This window comes from Synchiropus splendidus, chromosome 5, assembly GCF_027744825.2.
Source record: "Synchiropus splendidus isolate RoL2022-P1 chromosome 5, RoL_Sspl_1.0, whole genome shotgun sequence".
In the NCBI taxonomy this organism is placed as follows: Eukaryota; Metazoa; Chordata; class Actinopteri; order Syngnathiformes; family Callionymidae; genus Synchiropus; species Synchiropus splendidus.
The window spans coordinates 10,530,086-10,543,894 of NC_071338.1; the positions used below are offsets into that span (position 1 = coordinate 10,530,086).

The 13,809-nt window shown below is 44.9% G+C and overlaps 2 protein-coding genes across 2 annotated transcripts in view; one reads left to right on the forward strand and one right to left on the reverse strand.

The window, feature by feature from the left end:
• LOC128759478 (IgGFc-binding protein-like) overlaps positions 1-12,281 on the reverse strand; it is a 29,987-nt gene extending 17,706 nt beyond the window's left edge. Inside the window, exons 1-23 of the mRNA XM_053866470.1 lie at positions 12,054-12,281; positions 11,893-11,988; positions 10,794-10,959; positions 10,330-10,730; positions 9,673-10,249; positions 9,015-9,598; positions 8,373-8,919; positions 7,700-8,298; positions 7,457-7,614; positions 6,926-7,326; positions 6,643-6,839; positions 5,730-6,125; positions 5,359-5,642; positions 4,976-5,253; positions 4,782-4,901; positions 3,732-4,312; positions 3,090-3,636; positions 2,417-3,015; positions 2,174-2,331; positions 1,643-2,043; positions 1,360-1,556; positions 447-842; positions 75-358 (exon numbers count right to left, since the gene is read on the reverse strand). Coding sequence (XP_053722445.1) covers positions 75-358; positions 447-842; positions 1,360-1,556; positions 1,643-2,043; positions 2,174-2,331; positions 2,417-3,015; positions 3,090-3,636; positions 3,732-4,312; positions 4,782-4,901; positions 4,976-5,253; positions 5,359-5,642; positions 5,730-6,125; positions 6,643-6,839; positions 6,926-7,326; positions 7,457-7,614; positions 7,700-8,298; positions 8,373-8,919; positions 9,015-9,598; positions 9,673-10,249; positions 10,330-10,730; positions 10,794-10,959; positions 11,893-11,988; positions 12,054-12,266 — 8,180 coding nt within the window. The 5' untranslated portion in view covers positions 12,267-12,281. The remainder of the gene's footprint in view (positions 1-74; positions 359-446; positions 843-1,359; positions 1,557-1,642; positions 2,044-2,173; positions 2,332-2,416; positions 3,016-3,089; positions 3,637-3,731; positions 4,313-4,781; positions 4,902-4,975; positions 5,254-5,358; positions 5,643-5,729; positions 6,126-6,642; positions 6,840-6,925; positions 7,327-7,456; positions 7,615-7,699; positions 8,299-8,372; positions 8,920-9,014; positions 9,599-9,672; positions 10,250-10,329; positions 10,731-10,793; positions 10,960-11,892; positions 11,989-12,053) is intronic.
• Positions 1-13,809, forward strand: part of LOC128759482 (neurexophilin-1-like) — a 48,728-nt gene that overhangs the window by 21,591 nt on the left and 13,328 nt on the right. The window lies entirely within an intron of this gene.

The window sequence follows — 13,809 nt, forward strand, 5'->3', positions numbered from 1 at the left end:
TGAAGATACATGATAAGCTTATCAAACATTGTGCTGTACTGAGAGCAATTGCAAGTCTGAAAAAGGCAACACACCTTGGCAGACTTGTTGCAGCCTTCCAACTGTCTCCAAATTCATTGTCGTTTGCCGCAAGATTTCCATTGGGCATCGCTTTGTCGTCTGCAGTGACACCGTTGAAGTTACCGCACATTCCTTTGACTCTGTTTTTACGGTTTTGGCCAACTCGGACGATCAAAGTACTGCGGCCATCGAATTGCACTCTGAGGTCAACTGCATCGACTACGATGTATCTTCCCTGTCTGATGACTCTAGCAAGATTCCCCACGGTGACGGGAGGATTTACAGCAACGTCATTGACCTGGAGGTTGACAGTCAGGGTCAGAAATGTAATAATGGTCACACCTAAAGTAATGTACAGGGTGGCAACTAAAGCAAGAAACAGCTACCTTCAGATGTCTGTTGGCTCGAATACTGATGTATGCACTCTCTCCTCCGTTGGACAAGACAACATCAACAGTGGAAACAAATGATACACGGTTGTTGCGACGGTGCTTGTTGGTGGCAAGAATCTTGAAATGTGTCTCATTGTTCCTGTGGCTCAAACTCTCAGAGATGACATATGAGCAAGTGCCTTGGAAATGAGACACAGCCCCATCAAAGGAGAAGTAGTGTGGATCTCCCCACACGATGCAAGCAGCCATTGAGTCGTAACAGCCCAGAACACCATCTTGGATGGCACACTCTTGGGCAGGAGTGCATGACTCAGGTGAGCAGCGCAAATCATTTGGAGCATGGCACTCGCAGTGTTGAGTGCATCCATTCGTCCAAAACGTGTCACCAGCCTGATGAAAGAATGCATATGACGTCACTTTGAGTAGAACAATCACCAAAATTGTTTCCCCAAATTCAATCAAATGATCCTTCAAGTGAACCAGTCAGTAGATTTTCTGAAGGTTAAAGTCGGCTTCCCTTCCATTGTCAACAATACGTTGTCACCCACTGTTAATCTTCAAATCAATTGTTTTGAGGAAAGGAACTTTCGATTAATTGCTGCTATTTTAATTCTCAATTTGAATATATATTTTGTTTTTATCATCAGCTGCTACAACTACTTCAGTGTTTCTTTCTGTAATTCAGTAAACAAACTTGTTTAATCTGCATGTACATGTGAAAACATTTATACAATTGTAGGTGATAGTGAATCAAGGGAGACATAGATATATTGGTACTGCTCATTTTTCCCATTAAAAATAACTCGTTCTGTCATCACAAGTGGCATTAACCACAGAGGTTTTAGTATTTGTTTCAGTTGTTGATAAATAATTTAGCGACTGCACTTGATGTGAGACTATAACTTACATTATAGTAGAATCCATCGTACTGGCAACCGCATCTTTCAACTGGAACACAGTCTCTTCCGCTCTTCAGGAAGCCATCATTGCAGAAACAGCCTTCTGAGCAAACTTGTGTGCAGGTGGCATCAGTACTGCTGGCGCAGGTGTGGGCACAGTCCGTACCGCAGAGCTCATAATGGCTGTTTGCGGGACAGTCCATTCCTGGATTAAAAAGAGGGGCATATGTGGTCTATATTTGACTAGTACTCAAATATTGTAGTCATATTTAATCATAAGAGATGACTCACGGCAGGGGGTGTCCTGGCGCCACGGGTAAACTCGTACATTGGCAGACTGGCATGCACTGACATATGCCTCAAAGGCTCTGCACAGTTGATCACCACCTTCATTTCCAGATATGCAGACATCAAACACACAGTCATTAAAGAATGGTGTTGGGTCCACCTCCTCATGGCAAAAGCTGAATGGACCATCAGCCGCCCGAATCAGTTGACATTGGGCTTGAGCTGGTGCCACATTGTTGCATCGTGGACAGGAGGATCCACAGCCATCACTACAGGTGTCATTGCTTGGTACTTTCCAGGATGTCCCAAACTCAGATGGACTTCTGACACTCATTCCTGAAGGACTCTGGAAGTCATCCCTTGGATTTCCATTGAAGTTTCCACAGAGTCCTCCCATTTGGCCACTAATAGAAGCAAACAGAGGGACTCCTCATTAAACCATACTGCTGTGTTTTGGATATACACTATATGATCACATGACATGGTTCTCTACTCATCTAAAGCAAAAATAAGGGAATTCAAGACTAGTTTTACCTGTAGATGGAAGGCACAGAGATGGTCACAGTACTCCATCCATCATACGTAACCGTTAGTCCAAAGTCAGTGTCAATGAATGTACGGCGTCCACTTGTATAGATGGACACTCTGCCACTGTTTAGCAGTATTGGCATGTTCTGGGTGACGCCGTTGACCTAAGTTGGGGAGACAGATATGCGACTGGTTACGGCTGGTGATGGAGATCTTTACACCAAGGTTATGGATTAAGGTATGACTTACCTGAACCATACCCCTCCTTGATCTTGAAATATGTACTTCAAAACCCCACACGGTCACAAAAACATCCGATGTGATTGACACAGGACGTGTGCGCCATTGTTCATTTTTAGCCTCCACCAAAAATGTGTGAAGACCCTGGGTGATGTTGATAGGTTTTGCCAGAACATAGCGACACGTTCCTTGGAAATCGTAACGCTTGCCATCAAAAGTGCGGTAGTGTGGGTCACCAGAGGCAGAGCATATACCATGAGGATTTGGATGGCAGCCATATCGACCATCCACCACTCCACAGGACTCTTGTGGCCCACAGGAGGCGCTTGTGCAGTGGACCATTCCTGTTGTGCCATTGCAGGTACAAGAACGCTGACATTCCTCACCATCCCAGAATTGTTCACCTCCTTCTCGATAGTACCCTTGGTGGTAGCAGCCACACGAAGGGGGTCGCACGCACTCATCACCATTGAGGACAAAGCCATCGTCACACTGGCAACCCTCTTGACACACATTGTCACAAGAATACGGGAAGGACAGGCTGGGGCAGGCAGAAGGGCAGGAAGATCCACAGGATTCATAGTGGCTGTTGGCTGGGCATATTTGTTCTACGGGAAAAAAAACAATGAGTAAAAGAGCAATTCTTTTATGAATGGTTGCTACAATGTCACACATGGCTTACCACAGTTGGTTGCATTCCTCCAGGGTCCAAGATCAATCCCTCTTTGCTGGCACATTAGGACATAATCTCTGAAAACCTCACACACAGTTGTTTCTGGATCAGCAGATGAGCGGAGAATGTCCCTACATGTTTGCACCTGCGGGACTGGGTCAATGGACCTCCAGCATTGTGTGAATGGGCCTTGTGGTGAGGCAAGGATGCTGCAGTTTGCATTGGAATTTGGATTTGGTGTTGTGTTAACATTGTCTACACAGTGAGCAGCCAATGAGCCATCACGCCAACTGTCCCCAAACTCCACAGGACTGTTTACCAGGTTCCCATTTGGTGTTTGGAATTCATCACTCTGATTTCCATTGAAGTTTCCACAGAGTCCACCAAGGGTTCCATTGTAGATACCTGGAGCTTTAATTCGCACAAAGTGAGGCCAGACGGTCTGCACTGTCACACCAAAGGAGGTGTGCAGAATGATACTGTGTACGCTGCTGTGGTAGATCTGGATTCTGTTGTTGGGGAGGCTGAATGGTAATCGGACAAACTGACCATCAACCTGCAAGGACAGGAAGAACCCTGTTATTATAGTAAACAGGGTCAAAAGAAGAATAACGGTGGTCAACATTTGTTATGTTTGAGGCAATATCTTACCGTGACTCTAGAAGTGCCAGACATTTCAATTGCGATGCTTTTGCCGAATGCCTCAAACTTCAACAGTCTTGAAAAGCCTTGTTGACCTCGGGGTGCCTTTTCTGCTGTCACCATGAAGTGGGGATGACTGGACAATCCCATAACCTTGGAAAGAGTCAATCGACATGCGCCTGGATACTGATAGGGCAGCCCATCAAATGTTTGGTACGATCCAGGACCTCTTATCCAGCATGTTTGATAGCCTCTTGGTCTGCATGCTCTTTCTCCCTCCTCCAGGGAACATGACTCATGTGGGCCACAACTATGTTGCTGACAAGTCATGGAACCATTACTGCATCGGCAGTGTCTCTCACAGTTTTCACCGAGTAGGACAGTTTGGTCATTCTGGTAGTAGCGGCCTTCCAAACTGCAGCTACTTTCTTGATGAAGAACACAAGCACCATCACTGAGGATGTAGCCAGAGTCACAAACGCAGCTCCACTGGGCAAGAGAGCAGTTGTGTGTGGAATTTGGACTGATACAAGTTTCGGGGCATCGTGATCCTTCAAATTCAAAGTGACTGTTTTCGGGGCAGGGGATGTCTGGAAAACATGAAAGTATTAAGGTTAACATGAGCACTTCATTGGGGACTTCATCATTAAGAAGTGAAGGGCAGAGATATTGTGATGCCCGATTTGCGATGGAGACATTCAGATTTCGTCATTTTGTCACAGACATGGAGAAAAGAGATTATTGTAGGCACTGTCTATGATAATCATCGTCAGAACGATAGGCTTCACCGACAGACTTCATATTGAAGTCATTTCATTTGTTTTTACAGTATGATGCTTATCCTCACTTTTGATCATGAAGTGGCCAAAATGGGTTGTTCTCAGTCAGTGGCTGGTGTCTCCTTTTCACCAGTGTGTGATTGTGTGTAAAAATGTACCCATGAATTATGAGAAGAACATATCGTAGATTGAGGCAGAGATTGTTTTAAAATTGTCTGTTTCTTCGCTAAAATATATAAACAAGGAATCTGAAACACAGAATACAAGAGATCCTTCTCACCGAAGCTCTCGTTGCTGGCTCGATGGCGGTCGTCATCACAGAAGCAGTCATAAACACCATCCTTCTCACCACACCATTCAAACTCTGTGCAGTCCAGGTGCTCACAAGGATCAGTCTCATCTGGGGGCAGGTGAACAGGTCAGTAATAGACGTATCAAGCACCAATATGGCACCTCTTCACTCTGAGAACGTACCACACATCAAAGGTGTGCGCCAGTCTTCGATTTCCGATCCTGAAACTGAACAAGTAGCTTCGTAGGAGGAGACAACCGAACACAACATGTTGTTGGCAGGAGTGTAGAGACACAGGTCATAGACACAGGCGCTGTAGAATGTGGCAGGGTCGGAGTGATGGTGGCAATCTCTGAAGGGACCAGTGGTGTTGGTGATGACACTGCAGAGGTGAGAGTACTCTTCAATGTTGCTGCAGTTATTTAGGCCGCCACCACTCCTGTCGTCAGTAGATCCGCATCTAAATGTGACAAAAGACATTGCTCAGGTTTTGAATATACATGATAAGCTTATCAAACATTGTGCTGTACTGAGAGCAATTGCAAGTCTGAAAAAGGCAACACACCTTGGCAGACTTGTTGCAGCCTTCCAACTGTCTCCAAATTCATTGTCGTTTGCCGCAAGATTTCCATTGGGCATCGCTTTGTCGTCTGCAGTGACACCGTTGAAGTTACCGCACATTCCTGTGACTCTGTTTTTACGGTTTTGGCCAACTCGGACGATCAAAGTACTGCGGCCATCGAATTGCACTCTGAGGTCAACTGCATCGACTACGATGTATCTTCCCTGTCTGATGACTCTGGCAAGATTCCCCACGGTGACGGGAGGATTTACAGCAACGTCATTGACCTGGAAGTTGACAGTCAGGGTCAAAAATGTAATAATGGTCACACTAAAGTAATGTACAGGGTGGCAACTAAAGCAAGAAACAGCTACCTTCAGATGTCTGTTGGCTCGAATACTGATGTATGCACTCTCTCCTCCGTTGGACAAGACAACATCAACAGTGGAAACAAATGATACACGGTTGTTGCGACGGTGCTTGTTGGTGGCAAGAATCTTGAAATGTGTCTCATTGTTCCTGTGGCTCAAACTCTCAGAGATGACATATGAGCAAGTGCCTTGGAAATGAGACACAGCCCCATCAAAGGAGAAGTAGTGTGGATCTCCCCACACGATGCAAGCAGCCATTGAGTCGTAACAGCCCAGAACACCATCTTGGATGGCACACTCTTGGGCAGGAGTGCATGACTCAGGTGAGCAGCGCAAATCATTTGGAGCATGGCACTCGCAGTGTTGAGTGCATCCATTCGTCCAAAACGTGTCACCAGCCTGATGAAAGAATGAATATGACGTCACTTTGAGTAGAACAATCACCAAAATTGTTTCCCCAAATTCAATCAAATGATCCTTCAAGTGAACCAGTCAGTAGATTTTCTGAAGGTTAAAGTCGGCTTCCCTTCCATTGTCAACAATACGTTGTCACCCACTGTTAATCTTCAAATCAATTGTTTTGAGGAAAGGAACTTTCGATTAATTGCTGCTATTTTAATTCTCAATTTGAATATATATTTTGTTTTTATCATCAGCTGCTACAACTACTTCATTGTTTCTTTCTGTAATTCAGGAAACAAACTTGTTTAATCTGCATGTACATGTGAAAACATTTATACAATTGTAGGTGATAGTGAATCAAGGGAGACATAGATATATTGGTACTGCTCATTTTTCCCATTAAATATAACTCGTTCTGTCATCACAAGTGGCATTAACCACAGAGGTTTTAGTATTTGTTTCAGTTGTTGATAAATAATTTAGCGACTGCACTTGATGTGAGACTATAACTTACATTATAGTAGAATCCATCGTACTGGCAACCGCATCTTTCAACTGGAACACAGTCTCTTCCGCTCTTCAGGAAGCCATCATTGCAGAAACAGCCTTCTGAGCAAACTTGTGTGCAGGTGGCATCAGTACTGCTGGCGCAGGTGTGGGCACAGTCCGTACCGCAGAGCTCATAATGGCTGTTTGCGGGACAGTCCATTCCTGGATTAAAAAGAGGGGCATATGTGGTCTATATTTGACTAGTACTCAAATATTGTAGTCATATTTAATCATAAGAGATGACTCACGGCAGGGGGTGTCCTGGCGCCACGGGTAAACTCGTACATTGGCAGACTGGCATGCACTGACATATGCCTCAAAGGCTCTGCACAGTTGATCACCACCTTCATTTCCAGATATGCAGACATCAAACACACAGTCATTAAAGAATGGTGTTGGGTCCACCTCCTCATGGCAAAAGCTGAATGGACCATCAGCCGCCCGAATCAGTTGACATTGGGCCTGAGATGGTGCCACATTGTTGCATCGTGGACAGGAGGCTCCACAGCCATCACTACAGGTGTCATTGCTTGGTACTTTCCAGGATGTCCCAAACTCAGATGGACTTCTGACACTCATTCCTGAAGGACTCTGGAAGTCATCCCTTGGATTTCCATTGAAGTTTCCACAGAGTCCTCCCATTTGGCCACTAATAGAAGCAAACAGAGGGACTCCTCATTAAACCATACTGCTGTGTTTTGGATATACACTATATGATCACATGACATGGTTCTCTACTCATCTAAAGCAAAAATAAGGGAATTCAAGACTAGTTTTACCTGTAGATGGAAGGCACAGAGATGGTCACAGTACTCCATCCATCATACGTAACCGTTAGTCCAAAGTCAGTGTCAATGAATGTACGGCGTCCACTTGTATAGATGGACACTCTGCCACTGTTTAGCAGTATTGGCATGTTCTGGGTGACGCCGTTGACCTAAGTTGGGGAGACAGATATGCGACTGGTTACGGCTGGTGATGGAGATCTTTACACCAAGGTTATGGATTAAGGTATGACTTACCTGAACCATACCCCTCCTTGATCTTGAAATATGTACTTCAAAACCCCACACGGTCACAAAAACATCCGATGTGATTGACACAGGACGTGTGCGCCATTGTTCATTTTTAGCCTCCACCAAAAATGTGTGAAGACCCTTGGTGATGTTGATAGGTTTTGCCAGAACATAGCGACACGTTCCTTGGAAATCGTAACGCTTGCCATCAAAAGTGCGGTAGTGTGGGTCACCAGAGGCAGAGCATATACCGTGAGGATTTGGATGGCAGCCATATCGACCATCCACCACTCCACAGGACTCTTGTGGCCCACAGGAGGCGCTTGTGCAGTAGACCATTCCTGTTGTGCCATTGCAAGTACAAAAACTCTGACATTCCTCACCATCCCAGAATTGTTCACCCCCTTCCCGATATTGCCCTCGGTGGTAGCAGCCACACGAAGTGGGTCGCACGCACTCATCACCATTGAGGACAAAGCCATCATCACACTGGCAACCCTCTTGACACACATTGTCACAAGAATATGGGAAGGACAGGCTGGGGCAGGCAGAAGGGCAGGAAGATCCACAGGATTCATAGTGGCTGTTGGCTGGGCATATTTGTTCTACGGGAAAAAAAACAATGAGTAAAAGAGCAATTCTTTTATGAATGGTTGCTACAATGTCACACATGGCTTACCACAGTTGGTTGCATTCCTCCAGGGTCCAAGATCAATCCCTCTTTGCTGGCACATTAGGACATAATCTCTGAAAACCTCACACACAGTTGTTTCTGGATCAGCAGATGAGCGGAGAATGTCCCTACATGTTTGCACCTGCGGGACTGGGTCAATGGACCTCCAGCATTGTGTGAATGGGCCTTGTGGTGAGGCAAGGATGCTGCAGTTTGCATTGGAATTTGGATTTGGTGTTGTGTTAACATTGTCTACACAGTGAGCAGCCAATGAGCCATCACGCCAACTGTCCCCAAACTCCACAGGACTGTTTACCAGGTTCCCATTTGGTGTTTGGAATTCATCACTCTGATTTCCATTGAAGTTCCCGCACAGTCCACCAAGGTTTTCATTGTAGATACCTGGAGCTTTAATTCGCACAAAGTGAGGCCAGACGGTCTGCACTGTCACACCAAAGGAGGTGTGCAGAATGATACTGTGTACGCTGCTGTGGTAGATCTGGATTCTGCTGTTGGGGAGGCTGAATGGTAATCGGACAAACTGACCATCAACCTGCAAGGACAGGAAGAACCCTGTTATTATAGTAAACAGGGTCAAAAGAAGAATAACGGTGGTCAACATTTGTTATGTTTGAGGCAGTATCTTACCGTGACTCTAGAAGTGCCAGACATTTCAATTGCGATGCTTTTGCCGAATGCCTCAAACTTCAACAGTCTTGAAAAGCCTTGTTGACCTCGGGGGGCCTTTTCTGCTGTCACCATGAAGTGGGGATGACTGGACAATCCCATCACCTTGGAAAGAGTCAATCGACATGCGCCTGGATACTGATAGGGCAGCCCATCAAATGTTTGGTACGATCCAGGACCTCTTATCCAGCATGTTTGATAGCCTCTTGGTCTGCATGCTCTTTCTCCCTCCTCCAGGGAACATGACTCAAGTGGGCCACAACTATGTTGCTGACAAGTCATGGAACCATAACTGCAACTGCAGCGCCTCTCACAGTTTTCACCGAGTAGGACAGTTTGGTCATTCCGGTAGTAGCGGCCTTCAAAACTGCAGCCACATTCATGATTAGGAACACAAGCACCACCACTGAGGATGTAGCCAGCGTCACAAACACAGCTCTCCTGGGCAGGAAGAGGGCAGCTGTGTGTGGAATTTGGACTTGCACAAGTATTGGGGCATCCTGAGCCTTGAGATTCAAAATGACTGTTTTCAGGGCAGAGGATTTCTGAAAATAAAGTTTTTAAAGTCAAAACGAATACTTTTATCTTTAATGATGTGAAAAGCAGACAAAAATATTACCACAGAAGCCTCGTCTTCTCCAACTTGGTAGCTGAACTCCAATCTGCTGACACTGAGTGGCATAAACGTTCAATGCTTGGCATAAAATGGGCTGATACCCATCTCCAGCGCACAGGTCGAAAATGCAGTTATCCATAAAGGGCTGGGGAGATAGCTGCTGGTGACACGCAGCAAAAGGTCCTGATGCGCTTTGAATGATACCACATTGGTTGTCGTTGCCGTATAACTGAGAATGGCCTGCAGGACAGGAAGCGCAGTCGATGCCTGCACACTGGACCCCACAATCTGCCTCGTCATCTCCTTGTGCACGCCAACTGTTCGCAAAAGTCACATCAGAGGTGACTATCTGGCCCTCGCGGGTACGGAAGTCGTCCTGTCGTCGCTGGTTGAAGTTTCCGCAAAGGCCGCATGTTGCATTCTGATAGGCGTATGGGAGGCCGATCTTGACGTAATGATTTGCATCATAGGACACTTCCAGGCCAAAGACAGTGCTGACAATGACTGAGAAACCTGACTGATATATCTGGATGGATCCATTGTTGAGAGAGAGAGGGGTGGATTCGAAGACTCCATTAACCTGCACGGACAAGCACACAACATTCAGAGTTCTGTCAGGATCAATGTCTCGTGAAGCTCAACTCAGAATCAGCTACACACCTTAGCCTGACCATGATGACCTCTCACGATCTCGATAACCTGGTCATCGACATGGACTTTGACAAGTCTGGTCCAGGAAACCCGAGTGCTGCCCCTGTGCTCATTTTTGCCCTCTACTCTGTAGTAGGGCAGATCAGAGCCACACTGCTCGGACAGAACATAAGTGCATGTGCCCTGGAAGTGGAACAGCTTGCCATCAAACGTGACATAGTGAGGATCTCCACTGATGGTGCAAAGGCCCCGCCGCACTGTCTGACAGGAGTATTGGAAAGCATCCCGTTGGCAGATTTGTGAAAAGGCGCAGGGTTGGTGCCGACACCGCAGGCCAGACGCAGTGCAAGTACACTTTTGGGAACAGGTCCTGTCGGTCCAAAATGAATCACCCAGCTGCACAGGGTCATCTGTGAAGAAAACACTGAGTCAAACCACAGAAAAAGAGTTGTATGGCAACTATTAATGTGTACCGTTGTAAGTACAGCCTCTTGGTCCATTGTCTGTCTGGAAGGCCCATCGCCCAGGAACATTCACGTTGCTTCCTGATCCGATGAGCGAGTTCGGACCCGATGCTCGGTTGGAGAATGAACCCGGGAGGGTGAAGTGGTGAGTGGAAGAGATGGTGTCGTATCCAGCCTAAACATCCATTTCAGCAACAGATAACAATGTTTTCCATTGTCCATGAGTAACATATACCATAACCAAAACAAGCTCATAGGCTTTCAAGTAGTATGTCTGTATGTCTGTTTGGTTTGGTCTTTTGTCTTTAATAGCAAGTTCAAATGTTGATGCTACCTTTAAAGGTAACTTTTAGCCACTGAACCGTGTTCACTATCACGAACAACTCATGTCTCCTGTCCATTTTTCAGAGTAGTTTTGTTCATTTTTGTACATTTAAATATTCCCCTTGCTCACTTTTACTGTGTGATTTAAAATCCAGTAACTATTTGCCCACATCCCAAAGGTTTAAGGTTTCTTAGGTAACCTTTTCTCTCTTCTGAAAGTCACCCTCCATGAATTTAAAACAATGTGTTTTCTGGGCTGTTAGAAGGGCTTCGGTCATTAAGAATTCCGTTTTGAGTTTGAGTCAATGCATCGACACAACCTCAGTCAAAACCGTGGCTGTTCCGAAGCACTTTCCTAGTTGGTGGGATCCCCACTGACCATGGCAATAAATGTGATGATTCTGATTCGTAACTGTAGGGTTTGAGCTATCTGTCGATAAGGCGGTGTCTTCTCATTGAATATAGCGTTTTCAGGGCCTCCAATCTGAAAGGCCGCTTTGAAACTTTGGGTCAAATTGATTGTTAAATAGAGGAGGGAATATTGCGATGACTAGTATACAGAAAAAGAGTTTACTTTATTCTCAGAATAATTAATTAAAGTCATAATGCTCACTTTAAAGTCAGAATTCTCGCTTAATTCTCAGAATTCTGAGATTAAAATGAGAATTCAGAGAACATAACTCAAGACCTGAAAACGGATTAATTCGCTTCACTTCACATGTTCAGTATTATTTAAAACTTTGAAATGTGAAAGTATTTAATAGCCAAGGAAAGTGTTTCTGACCTGGGTGGCATGGGAGGTGGCTGCAATGTCGCCGTAGTTAAAGAGCATAAAGGAGTGCCGTCCGCCGCTGATCAGCACAGCTTGAACAGTCGTCCTCTGCAAGACAGTCACCATGGTAACGACAAAACTGGCCTTTGCTTTTTCACTGGGGTAAGACTTACGGTTGTTGCTTGTTGATAGTATGCCACTTGATACCAGGTTGCAACAAAGACCATTTGAGCATCAAAGGTCGGTTGAGGGAAGTAGAGGCGTATGTCATTGGTAGCTCGCTGCAGGACTGTGCCACTGCTGTACTGGGCGTAGGTGATCCGACCGGTCCTTCTGTTATCCAAATCTGTCCACAGAGGTGCGACGATGTCTCTGGTGGAATGCATTGGAAACCTCCGTGGTGCATATGAGCTCAGTGCATTATTGAAGGTCAGGTGTCCGTTGTGGTTGACCTAAAGACACAGAGATCACTAAGCTTTTCTGTGCGCAGGTTTAGTAGGAGAGTGGCAAAATGGGACAGTGGGAAAGTCAATGACTCCAGCGATAAGCAGGAGGAATCTTGATGAAGACTGACTCTACGTACATAAACTCGACGGTAAGACCGTCCGAAGTACAGGAAGGGCCGTTGCAGGACAATGGCAGGAGAACTTCCATCGTCCGATCTGGCACTGTTGGTGCCGCCAGTGGGATAGAGAGTGGCTGAAAACACACATCAGTCTTTGTAACTCAGTCTGCGCTGAATTAATATTAAACAGACAAATGACTCCAAGATCGAAACTACCAGGTAGTTTGAATAACGTTTGAAAGTGTTATCTGGCCACTAGATGGTGGTGTATAGCATTCGTATCCCATGCAATTGTATAGTTACATCACAGAGAGAATGTGGTTATTTACCGCTGCTCTGTTTATTGCTTATTTATGTGTCTGTGTATTCTGCTGTTTGAAGACAGTTGTTCGAACATAAGTTGTGTTTTATTTCACTCAGGTGTGATTTATTTTTTTTTTTCCCTGGGTGGTTAACTAAGTGGCTGGAATATTTAGTGTCTGTGTTAAGATTTGGCCTTTTCATAAGGAAGAAAAGATGATGGATAAGGCAGAGGAATTTCGTCATCTGATAGCAGCAACATTAGAAGGAAAGACACACATCTTTAAGATACGGAATCTAACAAGTCCAGCTATGAACTGAAATGGTAAAGTTCACTTTATATATATATAACAGCAACACAATTGCTGTCATATCCAGGATTGAAAAGAGCATAATGAAGAAAACACATTACAATTTTTGCCCTATTTTACACTGATTTTCTTTTCCAACACTGATGCCAACTGTGTATTATAATGTTATTTATACCATCTAGCATTCCAAATGCCAGTGGTTACTCAAATGCAAGGTGATAGCTGAACAAGGTCACAGGTCACTCCTACCTGCTATGAATGAGATACATTAGTGAATGTGATCCATAATGTGTTTCAGATTGTAGTGGTGGTAGAGCTACACTTCAGTTTGTTTTTTTTCCATATTTTTATTATTTTGTCCTCCAATCTATGCCAACTATATTTGGTGACTTTTGGAAGTAGAAATGGCTTTTTACTCGTATATAGTTTGTGCTTCTTACAGTACGCAGTCAATGTTACATATGTCACTGACTAAGTAAAATCTTGACTCTGGAAGTAATGAATAATTTCAAGAATAAAACCAATCTCACCTTGAGACACCACTGCACCTAGGATGGACCAGAAGGAAGATGTTATTTTTTTCCTTAATACTGATTTGAAAGCATTGAAAGCAAAGCAAAACAAATAATTCGACATACCTATCATCGCCATCAGCAGGACGGGCCAAAGGATTCGACCCGCCATAGTTGCAATCTCAAAAATGAATCCTGAAGTCTATAATGAGACACATGCAGATGTGCAGTAGCATCAGTG